Genomic DNA, 13,126 nt, shown 5'->3' with positions numbered 1-13,126 from the left:
TGAGTACAAATCTAAAAAGGGAGGCCAATAAAAAAATTCAAATCTTTATACTTAAATGAAAATATTTGTTGAAAAGACCTCTGTCAACAGACATGCAATTTTGTCTGCCCAGAGGTTGATTGCAGTTATCTCATCTAGGCCCAATTTCATGGCTCTTCTAACTGCCAATCTCTGCGCTTATGATCACCATTCCCTGCTAACTGTGTAAGTGCTGAATTTCTGCGCTAGCTGTGTCAACCACCATTCCCTGCTAACTGTGTAAGTGCTGAATTTATGCGCTAGCTGTGTCAACCACCATTCCCTGCTAACTGTGTAAGTGCTGAATTTCTGCGCTAGCTGTGTCAACCAAAAATCGGTAGTAATGTGAATATCAATGCGCAAAAGCAAAAATTCCCTGCTATAATACTGTTGAAATACTCTTGTCATAAGCGCAGAAGTCCCCGTTTCTGTAAGCGCTGATTCTTTGCTTACGATAAGCAGAGTCATGAAATTGTGCCCAGTTCATGAGTCTGTCGGCTCTTTACAGGTTCTTATCTGAAGGTCGTCTTTATTTCTCACTATGTGATTGTTGTCATAATCCACCACAGGCCAAGCTACTCGGAAAAACTGACACGTTCCTTTGAGTTGATAATCACCGACACAGATTTATCGCAAGAGTACAGACTACGCTACGAAGGCTGCAAAACAATCTTAAATGTAAAACAGGGAATTAGTGCATTAACAAATGTATCGGTCAGGCATCAACAGTGGAGGGGATGGCCAGATGAGAGCGATTCGGTAAGTTGGAACGAGGTGGAGATCAGGGGTTGGTAAGTAGGACTGAGGTGGGGATCGGGGGTTGAGTTTGGCAGGAGAGTTGTAAGAACTACAATCTTGGCCAATATGCTTGGGCCATGTGAAAGTAAACACACCCTCTCCTGTTCCCCCGCTTAATGAGATCATGCAATGAGAGCCAACGGGGGTCGGGGCTCAAAGCGATAAGACCGTTATTGCCTAAATTGTTGAGCAATGAGCACAACAAATATTTGTTTAAATAATACAACATACACAAGTTAGCTTAAACTAAGTTAAACCATTTCATTTCAATAAACATGAACAAGTCTCTGTATGCCTTGGATAGCCGTAGCTTTGTCTGTTATTTAACATTGTTCTATTTCTCTCTCTTACTTTCTCAGTTAACGCTAGCGGCCTCTGGAATATCCTTCCCTAATCATAACTTATTCTTCTGTCGACCACAGAACCACAATAAGACAGATCAGGTAAGATCCACTCACTGTTATTATCTGTGGTCATACTTCATATTATTATTATAGCGCCACCATGTGTTCAGACTTGGCTAACAGACTGGGCCACATGTACCATAGGATAGCTACCTGCTACTCAGATCCAGTGATTCCATTGGATACAATGATATCATTAGATATAAGCATTGACTAAAACCTACCGTATCTGGGTTTGTTTTGATTGGTCTGAGGTCACTTCGGACGACCAATCAAAACACAGATATGGAAGTGATTCCATTGGATACAATGATATTGGATAAACGTGCACAGTGACATGAGCTTTCCATAGAAGCCCAAACAGTACACTCCTATCACGTCTGCCATAGAATGTGACTGTGTATCTCTATGTGAAATGAATGTAGGTCAAAGGTGAATATACACATTGGTTTGGAGGCAGGTCTCTGGCGTTATTCACGAGCCACGAAGTGTGATTTCAGATGTTCAGGCTACATGTAGGTTGTTGAATAATGAAAGAATGAGTGCAAATGGGTACCAGTGAGAGCTTGGGAGTAACCTGCAATGGACTGGCATCCTGTCCCGGGGGAATAGAAACCTTCTCAGTTGTTTAATGTCAAGGAAATAGGATTTCAAGAACTTGTCTGATGAGCCATATTGGCTTAGGATAGAATTTACATTTGAAAGGGTACAGCCTTAGCCCTAACAAAAACTGCACTCCATTCAGACTGGGCCAATAATTGTTAAGAAATCTTGTCCATTATTTCCAGCCTACGACGTCAAGAGAAGGTGTTAATATAAGCGACAGTGAAGATGACGTGCCTGAGATGGACATCGATGATACCACCATCTTCAGTAATGAATATTCATCAAGAAAGTTTGAACCATTATGTAAGTAATGAATATTCATCAAGAAAGTTTGAACCATTATGTAAGTTATGAATATTCATCATGAAAGTTTGAACCATTATGTAAGTAATGAATATTCATCAAGAAAGTTTGAACCATTATGTAAGTAATGAATATTCATCAAGAAAGTTTGAACTGTGATCATAGAGTTATATGCAAGAACTAGAGGGCGCACTGGCCTATATACGCGCCCCGGCATGCGCGCAGGCGGCCATTTTCTAAGTTGACAAAACAGCCATCTCACAGCGTGTGTTTGTGCTGACATTTTGTTGAACAAACAGCATCGCGTGAGCGTTCAATAAAAAAAACTCAAACGTGTATTTCATATTCAACGCGCGTGCAGAATGGTGCGCGTGTTTTCTCGCAGTCCCGTCGCGTTAGTGCAAGAAGCATCACCAGTGCGCCCTCTAGTTCTTATATATAACTCTATGACTGTGATGCAAGTAATGAATATTCATCATGGAAGTTTGAACCATTATGTAAGTAATGAATATTCATCATGGAAGTTTGAACCATTATATAAGTAATGAATATTCATCATGAAAGTTTGAACCATTATGTAAGTAATGAATATTCATCAAGAAAGTTTGAACCATTATGTAAGTAATGAATATTCATCAAGAAAGTTTGAACTGTGATCATAGAGTTATATGTAAGAACTAGAGGGCGCACTGGCCTATTTACGCGCCCCGGCATGCGCGCAGGCGGCCATTTTCTAAGTTGACAAAACAGCCATCTCACAGCGTGTGTTTGTGCGGACATTTTGTTGAACAAACAGCATCGCGTGAGCGTTCAATAAAAAAAACTCAAACGTGTATTTCATATTCAACGCGCGTGCAGAATGGTGCGCGTGTTTTCTCGCAGTCCCGTCGCGTTTGTGCAAGAAGCATCACCAGTGCGCCCTCTAGTTCTTATATATAACTCTATGACTGTGATGCAAGTAATGAATATTCATCATGGAAGTTTGAACCATTATGTAAGTAATGAATATTCATCATGGAAGTTTGAACCATTATATAAGTAATGAATATTCATCATGAAAGTTTGAACCATTATGTAAGTAATGAATATTCATCATGAAAGTTTGAACCATTATGTAAGTAATGAATATTCATCATGAAAGTTTGAACCATTATGTAAGTAATGAATATTCATCATGAAAGTTTGAACCATTATGTAAGTAATGAATATTCATCATGAAAGTTTGAACCATTATGTAAGTTTCCTATCTTCTCTCTTACTGTTTATATGTTTAAAGGCACTGGACACTTCAGTAATTGTCAAAGACTAGTATTCCAAACACATTCATAAATTAACAAATCTGTAACCTTATTCTGGTAAGCATAGTTTTGTTGTGCTAAGCTACTTTTTGTGCTTATGCAGCTCTATGAAACTGGACTCTGGTGTTCTGATTAGCAAAGTGTGGGTTCGATTCCTGTTTTGTCTTTCGAATCGGACGTAAAGCCGTTGATCCTGTGTGTTGTGTAATGCACGTTAAAGAACCCAGTTACACTTATCGCTAAGAGCAAGGGGTTTGCTGCGGTGTTCCTGGCAGTAGTTGCTGAATGCACCACAGCACCTAGTCAACTAATTCAAGATGCTTTACAAGAAATGGGTCTCACATTTCAAAAGACTTTGCATACCTAATCTGTCTTAAACCGTTTTGAAACACATGTTGATAAGCACTCAACTCTATTTTTAAAACAAATTTTTAAGTTGATTTTCTTCTTATTTATATGTTTATTTATTTGCTCATCCCTTTCAATTCTTATTTATTCTAGTACCAGCGGATATTGAAAATGAAACAGACGGCTTGATCCAATTCAGTCATGAATTCAGCTCAAGGTATGGGGAGACCCACCCTCAGTTTTATATGGGTCCATTAGAGGATGCAGTCAGGGAGGCATTCAGTGGCGCAGCAATAGAGGTGAGTGGCACCCCCTGAAATTATACTATCTTTATTTACCCCTTTAATGCAATTTTGACACAAAGTTGTGAAATGTAAACGCGGTCTGTATGCGTTTGTTTTGGTTTAATAGAAATAGCTGTTGCAAACTGCTTGCCAACCAAAAAGACCTATAGTAAAAATGTGAAAAAGAATCAATCGCCTGAGGTTTCAACCCTAGCAGAGTCTTTCTTGAATGCTTAGTAACGTTTTCCGAACACTTGAAACCATTCGAAACAAACTTTGTACATGTGTTCAGTGTAGTGAGTAGAGGCATTCACAACATGGTATCATACTGCAGGCTGGCATGGTTGACTGTTGCATGCTGTCATAGTTTTATCTATCATTCTAAATTTAAGTTGGATTTGAAACTTTGCATGGTGGAAGTATAATTAGGGTAGGTTTGCAGTAACACCATATGAAAACTTGACAACTCAACATTTCAATCAGTATGCTCTGTTTTCCTTAAGGGGAGGTGTCAACCACTGGTTTATATTCGTAATCAGCACCACTTAAAGGAGATTTTCACATGGTGTTTCTGCAAACCTCACCTCATCAAATTTAAGTTGTTATTATTTTGATGTACATGACTTTTATCGATCCACTCTCGATTGACAGAGGAAATTGTTAGCCATCTACATCCACAGCGATAAAAGTGTCCAGAGCAACGTCTTCTGTAGTCAACTCCTCTGCGCAGAGAGCATTGTCAATTTCCTAACGCAAAACTTTGTAACGTGGGCGTGGGATGTCACAGCTGAGGAGAACAAGGAGAGGTAAGGAGAAGAACTTAAGAACTTTGGGCTCACTGCCGAATAGACTCCTTTCTGCCACGTCTAAAACCAAAATTTCTTCATTGTCTTCTCTACAAAAAGTTGGTGCATAATTAAGATTAAGAACTGAGAACATCTTTTTTGTATTTTTCTCCTATAGATTGCTTAACACCTGTACAAAGCTGTTTGGCAGCGTCACCACGGCGACAGTTCGTAATTTAAACCAAGATAAATTTCCTTTGTTACTAATTGTAATGAGGATACGATCCAACACAGAAGTCTTCTCAGTTCTTCAAGGTAAATAAACAGATCTTCCGCTAGACTGGTGAATTAACCTAACCCTCCTACTATTTAACCATTCAATATCAACTTGCGTGAATATTTTACCAAGTGTGGGAGAGTTTTTCAAAAGGAAGTTCCCCGATAATCACCCAAATTATTGCTTGTATTAATAATGGTACCGAAACCAAGGATACCTCACATGGTAAACTTCATTATTTTAGCTCTGAAGCCAAAGGAAAACCTGCTAATAACGATGCTTACTATGATGAAGAAACACCAAAGTTCTTTCTATCTTGTCAGTGTACCTATGCCTTAATATCCCATCTGAAGGACTAAGTAATTTCTGCAAACTGCCTTTACCACATCTCAACTACCTAGATCAGTATTCAAACCCGTTGTAAATGTCATAGCTTGAATACATCACTTATCAGCGGTCGACCATTATGTTTGACCATACACCACATCTAAACAACAGAAGTTGTGCTTTTTGTTAGATTTTTACTTGGTGTTATTTCTCTTTTATGTGAAGGCAATACCGGTATAGATGAAATGATGACCAGCTTAATCCATGCAGTGGATATGTTCACAGAGCAACGACAAACAGAGATTGAACAAGAAGTGAGAATTTCAGAAGATTTTCAAAAGAAAAAGTTATGAATCTGGGCCCAATTTCATAGAGCTGGGGTTCGTCTGGCGGTCGTAACCAATAACTTTTTCGCTCAATGGGCAGTGATTAACCAATGGCCAATTCACCCAAAACTGTTATTGGTTCTGACCGCCAAAACACAGCCCTGCTTGACGACTGATTTATGCCTTGTGCAAGTTTCCATTTCATAGCGCTGCTAACCGTAAGCACACAAAAAGGAATGCTTACCGTCCCTTGCTTACTGTAATTAAAATGATTGATACAACCATACATGTACATATCTAATGTGTATGCACAAAAGCGCTTTCAAATTGTCTTAATCTTTTATGAAATACACCTTTACTTACATGTATGTATGTTTTTCTGCTAAAGTTGGCACAAAAGTTGTTTACAGTATACAGTGATTTGACTTTGGATCAAGTGTCAATGAGAGCGATTTCATATCTATTTATTTGTCTGATTATTTCTTCCTTTGGTTGATTTACAGAATGATAGAAGAGCTGCTGAGCAGCTAAAGCAAGAACAAGATGCTGCTTACCAAGCTTCCTTAATGGCAGACAGGGCTAAGGTATTAACATTGTTTAAATCGGATGGGTGAAAGGGCTACGGTAACGACCCCTGGCATGTGATGTCACACACTTAAAAAGCGCCCTCACTCAGGCCAAAGGAGGCCTCCATTGGATGATAGCTGCACGTAAAAATGTGTGCATGACCTCAGGGTTCCTGAAGCGTTTTTCCTCATGCAAAGGATCTATTGGCATGGTGTTGGTGGCTAGTCAGGTGTAAAATGGTACGGTATTGAAATGATGTGTGGCTAGTCTACCCTGTAAAAGGTTACAGTATTAACATGGTTTGATTGGCTAGAGAATGGTTTGGGTTTGGGAGGTATATTATGAGTTTCTCCCAGACCTTGATCCTTTGGATGAGACTTAAATATAATGTGAGGGCCTCATAGAACCCATGTTTGTTTGCTTGCTGGAAGTATGTTTACTATGTTTACCAGTTCTTCTTATTAATTTATCACCCTAAAGGAGCAAGAAAGAATAAAGCAAGAGAAGGAAGATCAAAGATTGAAGGAACAGGAAGAACAAGAAATCAGAGAACGAGAGGCAGAACAAAAGGTATTATTTATCTTGTTGCTTACTGGCCAGAACACCATGTAATGTACACTACGTGTGACTGGCTCCTTATTACTTTTTGATCATCAAAAATAGGTTACCATCCAAAATACCGAATAGTGTACAGTGTTCATGACAGCCTCCCTGGCAAATTATGCTTGGCCAAATACAACAGAGAAGAATTTGGTTGCCAGCCAAAATACCATGTCGTGTATACTTTTTATGAATGGCTAACTGGGCTCAATTTCATAAAGACTGTAAGCACAAAAACTCGCCAAGCACAGAATAGTAATGCTTAGCAGAATCATGTTACCTGCCTAAATTACATTAGGTTTGCATTGTTGTGGCTTGTGCCCGACTCAATTTTTGCTCGGCGAAGAAATTTGTCAAGCAGTATTTTTTTCTTAACATGAAATTGGGCTTAGCTTAATATCACAATACGAAAAGATATGTTGTTACTTATTTATTTACTTATTGTTTTTCATTTTGGCAGGCCTTGTTGCAATCACTTGAACAGCAGCTAGCTAACGAGCCGAGTGAGGACTGTCCAGATCCAATGACCACACTCAGGATGCGTGTCCCAAGCGGTGACATGCTGACCAGACGATTCTTAGCTGATCAAGCCATCAGAATGGTCCTGGTATACCTAGGCACTAAAGGCTACCATACTGAGCAATATAAAGTGCTGACAACCTTCCCAAAGAAAGATGTGAGTTGAGTCAGATTTAGAAAGATGTAGTTTATACAAACAAGTTTCCTCGTTGCTTGATACTTGACTGGGAAAGTCATTCCCGTAGGCACACACCAGCAATCCAGTGGACCAGACACCATAACCCAATTTCATGGCCCTGCTTACAGATGATAACTTTATTTATAAAGCGCAAAATTGCCAAAGCACTTACTGTAGTGCACTTATGCTTTTGCTGTGGTGCCCTTTGCAAATTTCTATGCAAGTTCACAATTTCCTCATAGAAGTGCTCCTTACCAGAGGAAAACAATCATGTTCCTTCAAGAGCGAAGTTCATGGCCTGAGCTACCATTTATTTCCTTTATTTACCTAGGGTGAGCCAAATCAGTAAAAAATAACTGTAAAATTAAAAAGTAAACATAAAATCACATAATAATTTGGGTTTTTTTTAAATCACATAATTAAATTACGATATAAAAATTGCGTAAATATCTAAGAATGGAGTGGATGATTTTGTAGGACATGGAAGTGCATGGAAGTGCGGGACAATTATACTGATTCTTTATGTCTCTATCTATTCATTGCAGTTGACATTGTTAGATTCTACTGAGACGCTTAAAGGGCTCGGCCTATGCCCACAGGAGACGCTGTTTATTGAAGAACGTTAAGTAATCCCTCCCACCAATCGCCATCAAACAAATCTTTGCATCAATCAACCCATCATACAGAGGAAGCAGTCAGGGTACTATACTAGTCAAAATCAATTCTGATGGCCAGATTTCAGAAAAATTGCTGCCCCTTTTTCTTTTTGCTGAGCCATAAAGAGCTGTGAACCAACCATGAGTGGGAACAATACACTTTATTTTGGCTTATAACCCATTTCTGCTTTGAACAACTTTTCTTTGCTGACCAATTCTTGTGCTTTAGTGGCAGATTGGGCTGCTTCAGATCCCTAAACTTATGTTGCTAAATGTTATACACTATTGAGGATGTCTTTCTATACTTCAGCATTAACATTGGCATAGTTTGTTACCCAACCCTATCCGGAGGATGAAGTCATTATGTCAAACTTGAACGCATTTACTTTATGCTAAAGGATTTAGCTACTTCTGACTCCAAAGCTGGCATACATCATGATTCACTCTAAGAGAAGGAAAGTATTGTAAGCACTCAAACACTAACTAATGACAGTAAAAAACTGCATGAGCTTTCGGTGCAACAACTGAGACATCACATCTTGGCGGCCATTTTCTTTCTATTAAAAGTATTGGCGGTTATGCTCAGCCACAAATTGTGATGCCCTACTCCAAAATCAAGCATTTCTTGGATAAAGTGACATGGCATTAAACAATAAGACAGCCTAAGCAACATCAGTCATGATATCAATGTGATGTGATGTCTTAAACATTGTACATGTTGACAAAGACTAAACTTAAAGACCCTAATGAGGTGTTATTCGAAAGCTCTTGTTCTCATCTCATTTAATTAATCAAAGTTTTGAGTTTCGGCAGGAAGTGGTTTTAGAGTGTCACCACTGTTTTCTCAGTCATACCTTTACTTTACTTCAAAACGCTTTTTGCTGACAGCCATGATACAAAAAGCGATCCAATTTGAAGCGCTTACAATCTGCCAGAGAAATATTTCTGTATGAAACTTTTTCACGGTCAAGGGAGCAGCATTTTGAAGATGCCATTTATCAGCGTTGCTCAGTCGGAATGCTGCAAATAATAGACAATAGTCTTTTGTTGTTTTTTTCAAGCATGACAACCAAGTTTACAATGATTTCACAGAATAGCCCAATTGTGTGATGAATCAAAAGTAGAGGATGGGAGTGAATTTATTCTTCTGAAAAATCTAATGATATGACATACTTTGAAGGGTGAATCAAGTCAGGAAAAGGTGACAAAGCAGCGATTGTTTGGCTAACAGTAAGCATCACCATGAGTGTGACTAGGGTCCCCACCCCACACACTGTTATAGAGCTGTTAATTGCAGGACAATTGCTAATCACACCAGAGTCTTGCTTAATAACGATAGGTATTACCAGCTAAATCATCATGTAAAGTACATTGATCAGACTGGTTCCCTCCCAATTTTGTTGCTTTTTTAATTTATTTGTTGAGAAATATCTAAAGTTCAGCAGCTGCTTTTTTATGAAACCAGTCTGTTGTTATTTTGTGTGCTTTGCATAAAGGTGGCAGCTTTCTTGAGACTTTTGAGGAAACATGAATTTAAGAAACAAAATCTGCAAGATGTGTAACTTTAAGACGTGTTTCTGTTCACTCCCAGCTGCTAATCCTTCAACTATCTAACCATTCAATATCATCCATTGTGATTTTGAATTAATTTACTCCTGCAAAATGATATCTTGTGGCATGGCGTTGTTAGCTGGTAACCTTATTCTGCTAAGCATTAATGTTTTGTGCTTAGCTGCTTAGCTGCTTTTTCTGACGAAGCAGCTCTGTGAAATTGAGCCCAGATTCTACACCACACTTTCTTTTCTGCTATCTACAAAAAGATAAAGTTATCTTCAGTATTATTGGTAAATTTTATTAAAACTAACGATTGTGTTTGTCTCTGGAAGTTGTCTAATTTCACTTCATCTGTTGGAAAGTTTGCATACAATGTCTGGAGTGATGTCCAAAGATGTTTGCATGCCTGTAAGACTTACACATCAATTCAAATGTATTGATTCAGGATTGCCACAGAGCCCATTACCTGTTTCTTTTCTGGTTGAAATTTTGCTAAATTTAACTATTCCCATAATCTTCTTTAATTGTACAAACGTGTATTTCAACCAAAAGAATCCATCTTTGTGTATAGAGCCAACTCCCAGGTTTAGTTTTTTTTTTTTTTTTTAGCGTGTAATAATTATACTAAGTTATGTCAACACAAACAAATATTTAACTCATATATTATTTATACAGAAGAAACTGTTGCCTTAGTTTTGGCTAAAGCTCAATGACTTAAATGGATGTCTTTAAGGTTACACTCTACCCTAACATTTCTGAACATAATTGTGACCTTTGACCTTTGACCTAAAACTGCATTATAGGCCATTATCATGCTGCTTGTATATAGTGGTCTTGTTCCCATTACCAGTGTACAGTATTTGCCTGTAACTGGTGAAGGGATACCATGGGGTGTTTTATCTGGTGTCAGTCTGACAACTTACATTCTTTAAAGCAACATACAACATTAATAAATGTTCAATACCAGTATCCCCGCTTATGTAACCTAAACACAATACATAAGATAACAAAATTGAGTTTAAGTTCACTTGGATCGGATTCAAGACAAGATAGTGATCCCACATTATACTTTTTTTTCGCCGTTTTCAAACATCAAGATTTGGACACCAAAGATCAAACCTAATTGTGTTAAAACTCGTTTAAACCCATCTCGTGAAGATTTTTGCCACCCGATGATCAAACAACATCAGAGGACAAATTATGTACAAGCGTCCACAAATTATGTCATGGCTGCGATCTCTTTTGTGATTGATTGAAAAAACAAAGGTACTAAACTTGACATAACATCATGGGTTTGAAGTATGGTTGTAGGAGGATGAGGAGGATGCACCAGACCTAAGTATACTCGTCATATTTTGTTTTTATCTGGTCAAATTAGAGTTTTTGTACATCGTGTGTTGCTATGGTTTGTATGCTTCTTTAATGGGTACCCAACGTCCGTCATTTTGAAAAAGAAAAAATCTAACAAAACTAGAATGATTGATGATCTAAGCTGACATTTTGCAGGTAACTGATTGAGTTAATTAAAACTATTTTTGAGCATAATTTATTTGCCATTTGCCATCATTCTGCGAATGATACAAACATTAAAATTGTAGTAATGTTATGGCCTGACATTATTTTTTAAAGAGGTGATGGCTGAGACGCCATTTTCAAAGGAGCACCATTAAATGTCTGTAGATAAAAGAAAATATCATTTGCTTCTCAATATTGTGATGGTTTGTTTTCGATTTATGTGTTGTTTTGAACTGTCCACCCTAAACCACCAACTTTTCGATTCAATACACCTATTTAAACTAAACAATAATTAGTTACATTTCTTTCGGTGAATGGAGTTCTGTTTCAGTGTAAATTATGTACAATGTGCCGTCTGTTTATTCGCGCAAACAATGCTCAGCTGACGAGATATCAAAGCCTCATACTTCGCCCAGAATGGCGCGCTAATAAAACACTCCGGGCCAGTAGATTGATATGACTCATTAACATAAACCACACTCCCATGACGGCACATAATCCGTAGTTGACATTGCATTGCAAACACTACAACCTGACAATCACATAAATGTATTATACGTCATGTGCAAGTTGCCCGGTGCTAAGAGGCAATCGCTGCATTGAAATCGCTCTTCGACCTAGCCGTATAGTCAAATCATATCGAATGTCATTCAGCTCACCCGCCTGTACAAGCATTGCATGAATTTCTGAAGCGCGTAATTCTATCCTAGCTACTGCCTACGTCATCCTCTCGCACGTTCCCGCGTTTTCCCCTCTCCTTCATTTAATAGTAGCTCTGACGTCAGCAATGAGTGATGGCTCCTTGGCGATATATGGTCATTTCGGAAATTGCGCGGCTCAACTGCATCTTGATGTGACGAAAGCATGACGACACAGTCGAATTAAGCACGATCTACCGAGAAAAATCACACAAGAAGAAAGTTTAAAAAAGGATCGGAGGTTTCGTGGTTCAATAAAGTTTGCATAAATTAGTTTACATTTATACCATAAAAAATTTTCCCCTATCAACGAGAAGGCGTTTCCTTAGCGAATGGACATAGTCCTAACGGACACATTTTTATGCTCTGCTTACCGCCGAATTTGCGCTTGTGATAATAATAATAATAATAATAATAATAATAATAATAAACATTTATATAGCGCCAAATCCATTAAAAATGCTCCCAGGCGCTTTACAACAACAAAACATTTTAACCACAAAAACTAAATAATTAAAAGATCCAAAAATAAAATCCATTGTTCGCTTACAGGGGGGGGGAATTCTGCTAAACGCGGAGGAGAACAACTGACGTAAACGCGGAATTCACTGCTTACGTGTAAGCTCCGATTCTTTACTTCCGGCGTTAAGGGCCAGACCTTGCTGGTGCGTACGGTTAGGAGAGCAAAGAATTTGCTCAATGTTGTTACTGTGCACGGGAAAGAACAGGCAAATTGTAGCCCGTACAATTTGACGTCACAAGTTCTTCGAGTCTCGTGGAAAAACTCCATACACCACGGCGTTTTGAACTTGACATCATCAAATGTTTACCTTGCGCACCATTACTGTGTGAGTTTGTTCATTTACGTGTCATTTCCTTTTGTTTCGAGTGGTGTCCTCGGTCAATGATATCCGGCTGAGGTTTCTCCATGTCTTCCTGTCCCCCATGCATGTGGACACTTCCCCAGCTGTCACAAATCCAGTGTCCTTTTTCAGCAGATCGACATAGGTCAGATGGCCTCGACCTCTTTGGGCTTGACCTTGCTTGGGCGCCCAGAGCACAAGC

General features: G+C 38.6%; 1 protein-coding gene and 1 long non-coding RNA gene across 2 annotated transcripts in view; one reads left to right on the top strand and one right to left on the bottom strand.

Annotated features, from left to right (window-relative positions):
- LOC117297458 (FAS-associated factor 1-like) overlaps positions 1-11,539 on the top strand; it is a 20,144-nt gene extending 8,605 nt beyond the window's left edge. Inside the window, exons 6-16 of the mRNA XM_033780504.1 lie at positions 588-777; positions 1,176-1,259; positions 2,009-2,129; positions 3,929-4,074; positions 4,711-4,865; positions 5,023-5,159; positions 5,674-5,762; positions 6,278-6,358; positions 6,822-6,911; positions 7,402-7,617; positions 8,184-11,539. Coding sequence (XP_033636395.1) covers positions 588-777; positions 1,176-1,259; positions 2,009-2,129; positions 3,929-4,074; positions 4,711-4,865; positions 5,023-5,159; positions 5,674-5,762; positions 6,278-6,358; positions 6,822-6,911; positions 7,402-7,617; positions 8,184-8,264 — 1,390 coding nt within the window. The 3' untranslated portion in view covers positions 8,265-11,539. The remainder of the gene's footprint in view (positions 1-587; positions 778-1,175; positions 1,260-2,008; positions 2,130-3,928; positions 4,075-4,710; positions 4,866-5,022; positions 5,160-5,673; positions 5,763-6,277; positions 6,359-6,821; positions 6,912-7,401; positions 7,618-8,183) is intronic.
- Positions 10,928-13,126, bottom strand: LOC117297461. The gene is made up of 2 exons (XR_004519888.1): positions 12,612-13,126; positions 10,928-12,255 (listed from the first exon to the last, which is right to left on the bottom strand). It is a non-coding gene; the product is annotated as an uncharacterized LOC117297461 (long non-coding RNA).

Source organism: Asterias rubens, chromosome 12, assembly GCF_902459465.1.
Source record: "Asterias rubens chromosome 12, eAstRub1.3, whole genome shotgun sequence".
NCBI classification, from domain to species: domain Eukaryota; kingdom Metazoa; phylum Echinodermata; class Asteroidea; order Forcipulatida; family Asteriidae; genus Asterias; species Asterias rubens.
Note: the sequence above shows the minus strand (reverse complement) of the source record. Positions and strands in the feature narration are given on the sequence as shown.